This window comes from Aegilops tauschii, chromosome 2 (assembly GCF_002575655.3).
Source record: "Aegilops tauschii subsp. strangulata cultivar AL8/78 chromosome 2, Aet v6.0, whole genome shotgun sequence".
Taxonomy (NCBI): domain Eukaryota; kingdom Viridiplantae; phylum Streptophyta; class Magnoliopsida; order Poales; family Poaceae; genus Aegilops; species Aegilops tauschii.
In genome coordinates, this window is record NC_053036.3 from 98558007 (window position 1) to 98563745 (window position 5739).

The window sequence follows — 5739 nt, forward strand, 5'->3', positions numbered from 1 at the left end:
TTGCCAGGAAATAAAACTTTTCCATTTGTCAAGATTTACCCTTTTGTTATTGTGGATTTTTACTTCAAGTGGAAAACATTCAAAAGGTATTGTTGGACTTGAATACTCTCTATGATAAAACAATTCTTTATCAGTGGATTTAAATTGCAAGATTTGTTTTCTCAGACCTTTATTCTTTTAAAATGATTTCTTTGAATTTGGAGCCTATTTTGCACTCCAACCATTTGATAAATACCTTTAAAATTCCCACCAAAATTTGGGGATGTCATGTGATGTTTCCACATCACTTTTATGCAAAAATACCTTTTGGCCATTGGAGATTTTGAGCTCTACACCAACTTTTCCAATCTGGTCCAGTGGGCACTTTTGCACTACAACCCATTTAAATATTTCTTTAAAAATTCTTCCAAGTGTTTGGAGATGTCAGTGGATACATACAATTCATCTTCATGCAAAAAACCAGTAATGTTCTTTGAAAAATTTGAGTGAATCACCCTCTTTTGCATTCTGGTCCAATTTGGTGATTTGTACTGCAACCTTATTTTATTATGCTCTAGTGACCCTGAGCTTTTTCCTACTTGTAGCCCTCCCTTCAAAACCCTTAAGTCCAGGAGAGTGGGCTCATTGGAGGTTTTTAAGTGCATGCAATAAACCCTTTTTCTTTCTGTCCAAAACTGGAGTTTTGCAAACTTGCACTAACAAGTTTCTGGTTTTGCCCATATGATCTTGCCTTCACCATCCACACCTAAAGAGACCCTGATCTGGAGATTTTGGCCACTCCAAGAGTTGCCTAAGTGCACTTGGCATTCTGTCGAGCACTTGGTGTGCGCAGTCAGTTTTGGGCATGTTTCCTAGTTTGCACTGTGAACTTGCTCCAATGACCCAGCAACCTTGTCCACTGAACTCCTAGCTGTCTCTATCCTAGTCCTGTTAATTACCAGCCCCACCCTCGCGCGCTAGACCGCCCTGGCATTTCGTCGAGCAGGATCCGTGCGTGCTCTGGGCGCGCCCAGAGCGCACGTTTTGCATGCGCGCGCACTGAGCCGCCGCGCCGCACTGCCGCACTCGACGCGACCCGTCCCTGGCCCCTGCTCCAGCGCTGAACCGCGCACTAGCTCGCCCCCTCTCCACGCCATCTCTGGCGCCTTGCAGCGCCGCTAGCAGCGCTTTTGGCGGCACGCCGGCGTCGGCAGCAAGCCTCTGCCATGGTGGGCGCCGCCCAAACCACACCAGCGCGCCAGCTGCCCCCATGAACAGCTCAGTCTTATCCCGAAGCTCGTCGGCACGCGCTCGTCGCCGCCACGTCGCCCTGCAGCTACAGCACGGCTGTCGCCGGCGATCTTATACTCAGCCGCCGCGGTCCAACCTCGAGCACCAATTTAAGGGATCCCCGAGCTCGTTCAAGACCTCAGGCAACCTCAGACTTTCCTCCTAGCGCTCCCCAAGCAGTGGATCGACCCGTAGTGGCCATCTTCCTCGTCTCCGGCCAGTGCGGCCGCCGCTAAGCTCCGGTGTGATACGTCGCGGCCCGCCACTCCCCCGCCCAACCGACGCCACCAGTAGCTTCCCCTTGTCCTTGCGGAGCTGCCCAGCAACCCAACCTCGATCGGAGACCACCGGAGCCCAAAACCCACTTCACCACCGTAACCCCCTCCGCCGTGGAGCTCGCCGCCGGTGACTCCTTCCACCTCCGACGACCCAGCGACCACCAAGAGGACCGCCTCGGTCTGGCCAGTCCATCCCTACCCTCAGATGCCCTCGAGGAGCCGCCGTTCGTCGCCGGCGATCTCCGGAGTCCCGCTCCCGTCGGGCAGAGAAGAGGAGGGAGAGGGAGGAACGGTCAAACCTGACCAGTGGGCCCTCTGGACCCACTGTCAGTGACCCACGCGTCGTCCCCTCTGTTTAAGTGAAAGCGTATACCCACGGAGTACGTCTCCCCTACCCCGAAAGCGTATTCCCCTCAAAGCATTTTCCTTTTTCTGGTTTTATTAAAAACAGAGTTTGACTGGCTATAACTTTTAAAATAAAACTCCAAATGAGTTGATTCCTTTTCCTACCTCTCTCAAATTTCATCTAGTTTATTTTCAGATTTATTTCAAAAATATTTGAGACAACCTTTTGTACTGTGTTTGAAATATTTGTTGTTTGAATATTTTTCAAAATAGGATTTTGGAGAAAAGGGAAAGCTTCCAAAAAGTGCATCCCTTGCATACTCTTGAAGGCAAGCATTTCTGAACTCTGGCATAATATTTTTGTGTGGTGTTTTCATATGGTTACAATACCACGTGGACGTGGAGTATGTGTTACCTTTATGTAACGATAAAGTCCCACGCGTGAGTGCGCATTGGAGATGTTTTGTCGTTAGTAATGGATATGCTGGTGATAGTGTTCATCCTCGTGAGCTTCTCATGCATACCGGAAGGGAGTTGAGAAAGTCGTGGTCTTGGGTAGACACGAACTTGTCCCTAGTTCCTCGTTGAGACGAGTATGTCCGGTATGGCATGGTAAGGCTTGATGAGTGGTGAGTTTATCTGTTAATAGTAATATTGTTGGAGAATCCCTGGACCTCCTGAGTCGGTCGTAGGTCGAGTCTTGTTTAGTAACTCCCCTAGTTGTTTTGTACTACCGCTTGTCCCTGTCGCGAATGGGGTATGGTTCAGTAAGTTGTCAACCCCTTACCAAAGCACACACCGTACAGAGAGGCCATAGTGGAAGATACCGGAGGCCTCCGGTAGGCATGCCACTTGGTCCGGGGGCATGGGTGTTTCCGGTTGGGACCGAGAGGGGGGCACCCCTTAGAGCGCGCGAATATAAATTTGATCCCATGCTACGTCGAGGTTGTAGCCTCCCCACTTAGAGTTTTGCTTGGCAGGTGTCGTGGGTGGTTCCAGACACCGGTGAGTTAAGCTGGTGTGTGCAGGTCAGGCGTGTTTTCAATTAAAAGGCCGTAGGCGGAATTAGTCCCGATGGACTAAATAAATCCGTTACTCGTGGGAAAATAGTACTCCCTCTGCAGAGGATATATCCTATTGGATAGCCATGTTCACAGGTAAGGACCACAGTCTGAGTGGAATCTAGTAACGGTATTCGGATGGAGAACGAATTAGCTAGAAACTCAATGACGGTTTTCGGATGGAGACACGGCTAACTGGATCATAGTAATGGTATTCGGATGGAGAACGAATTAGCTAGAACTCAGTAACGGTCTTCGGATGGAGAAACGGCTAGACTAGACTTTTGTTTATGACCTGTGACATCTGAGGATCATCTTTATTATGGACTAACCATTTACATTATGTATTTTATTGAGTATCCCTGGGATGGTTCTACCTCCTGGATATTCACTGTGGTTATTCTTTTATAAGCCCTTTATGTGGTGTCGCTCAGACGCCCGACTGCGGCATGCTTGTTGTGTATTTATCTTTTATAAGCCTTTCTGTGGTGTCGCTCAGACGACCGACTGCGGCATGCTTGTTGTTTATTTATCTTTTATAAGCCCTTTACGTGGTGTCGCTCAGACGCCCGACTGCGGCATGCTTGTTGTTCATTTATCTTTTATAAGCCCTTTCTGTGGTGTCGCTCAGACGCCCGACTGCGGCATCATTAATTTATTTTGCAACCCCTCAAGGAGTCATTTTAGACACTCGCTTAGTGCATTTCTTTTACTTCCGTATTGCACGTCCATATTTTTCTCTGCACGCGTGCATCACAGATTTTTGTTTACTTCATGGCAGACTTATCATCATAAATGCTTCGGAGTATGATTATCTCCTGTTATATTATACCCGTGTTCTTAATGTTTGCGAGTACATTCAAACGTACTCACTGGCTTGTCCCTGGCTATTGTCTTGGCCAGATTTTCGCGCATGGAGATAAGCATCGCGGTGACGACCTCGGAACCTATGTATTGACGATAGCAGCCTCGCGAAGATAGGAGTTATCCTGGTCAGTTGTTCTTGTGGAAAATGGAGTCCCATAGATGCAGATGTACCCAACCGCTTCCGCCCTCAACCATTAGAAACCAAATGTTGTACTCCTAGACCACAATGGTCTTGTACTACATATTTTTGTGCCTTGCTTGGAATTCTTATATCAAGTTGGTGCCTCATCAGCTAACAGTAATCCTGGGGCTGGTGAGCACAAAGGCCGTTTTTCTGGGAAATTACATCCCAAAAATCCGGTCGTGACACAGTTTTGTGTGCTGCTCACACTGAGACTTCGCAAACAAGTTTTTAGCTCCCCAAATAGGTCGCAAAAGTGTCTGCCGATTGCCATTACAGGCTGAATTTGTCGACGGCCTATCTTTTGTCTAGTGCATTAGAGGCATGTCCTCACTGAGAACTGAAATAGTGAACTGAAATAGTGCATGCCAGGTCTCTCCTTGATTAGTATGCTATGCCCAATCTGTTGTTCATGTTCGGGCTTGTTTTTTTACTGCCAGAATATGTGATAAAGCAACAAAAAGGCAAGAACATACAAAGGATCCTGCGCATGGAATGGATCCTGCTGGGTGCTTATTCTATTTATTTTATATGAAGAAACACTTACCGTGCAGCCATCTAATATGAAATTCTAATAATATGTGATGCCTGATTGTTTTTTAGTTGTATAAGCCATTCGTGCATGAATTCCTTTTCTTATGTACCAACTCCCTAATCATGTTTTGTGTTTTCAGTTCGCTATCTTAGGAGAACCTGGTGTGCTATATGGGGAAGCAAAGCAGCAGCCCACAACTCCGACTTGCGACTCCAGATGAAGGCACCACGATGCACCATGCTGCTCCCTTGGAAGGCTGGCTGAGCGACGCAGCGACGAAGGCAGTGAACGAGCTGCTGTCGTCAGGCGCCGCCGGCAACCTGAGCAGCCTCTGCTCCTGGGCCGACAAGGTCAGGTTCAGGTACTACTAGTCGGCGCCGCTCCACTTCATCGATGTCCCCGACAATGTCTGCAGCTACTACTACAACAATACATAGCAATTAACCAACACTCTGTTTTGTTGGACTGAAACTGACTGTAGCATAACGGTTTGTGCGTTGTCTCAGGGGACTGCAAGGACGAGGAGGGCGTCAAGGTCCGCTGCGTCGCTGGTGCCATCAACAACTACACCTCCCAGCTCCTCACCTAGGGATCATCATCGCCATCACCATCTTCTAAATTTCGGCCAACGTAATGTTCAGGTACATCGTACGAACTTCAGCACATCTCTTTTGGTTGACTGAATTAGTACTGAAGATGCCATGTTTTTTCTGCATGGAATACTGCAGATAACCTGACCGAAGTGCTCTTGTTCCTCTCAAACTTCATGGGCGACATCCACAAGGTAGTACTCCTGCCAAACCCCAAGCGCCTGAATTTTTGCAAGTGTTTCTGTTCCTGGTTGCAACTCAAGCTGACACTTCTTGTTTATGTAGCCACTGCATGTGGGGTCCTCCTTTGTAAAAGAAGGGAACACCATCAATGTCCACTAGTACAGAAGGAAATCTGTACTCCACCATTTAAGGCTAGTTCAGACTTAAGGCTGAACCCTTCTATGTGTAGTATGATTCCAAGGAAACATATGGCAATAATGCTGGAACTTTTCACATTGGCGTTGCTATGTTTGATCTGGTGGTGCCAAAACAAACTTATATGCTTATGCTGAGCTTACTTTTAATATCATTCTATTCTGTGTGATGAGCTTAGTTTTGTACTGTATCCACCTTCTTGTTTACTTTGTTGAATCCTGTCTTGTGTACTAAT

The 5739-nt window shown here is 47.4% G+C and overlaps 1 protein-coding gene across 1 annotated transcript; it reads left to right on the forward strand.

Annotated features, from left to right (window-relative positions):
* The first annotated feature begins 4766 nt into the window (after window positions 1-4766).
* LOC109781427 (endonuclease 2-like) lies at window positions 4767-5468 on the forward strand. The gene is made up of 4 exons (XM_073506904.1): window positions 4767-4886; window positions 5043-5166; window positions 5265-5320; window positions 5412-5468. The coding sequence occupies exons 1-4, from the start codon at window positions 4767-4769 to the stop codon at window positions 5466-5468; spliced, it is 357 nt and encodes a 118-aa protein (XP_073363005.1).
* The last annotated feature ends 271 nt before the right edge of the window (window positions 5469-5739 follow it).

Coding starts and splice junctions, on each gene's coding strand:
- LOC109781427 (XM_073506904.1), top strand. CDS start 4,767: ATGCACCATGCTGCTCCCTTGGAAGGCTGGCTGAGCGACGCAGCGACG. Junction 4,887..5,042: donor TCTGCTCCTGGGCCGACAAG/GTCAGGTTCAGG, acceptor GCGTTGTCTCAG/GGGACTGCAAGGACGAGGAG. Junction 5,167..5,264: donor TCTTCTAAATTTCGGCCAAC/GTAATGTTCAGG, acceptor GGAATACTGCAG/ATAACCTGACCGAAGTGCTC.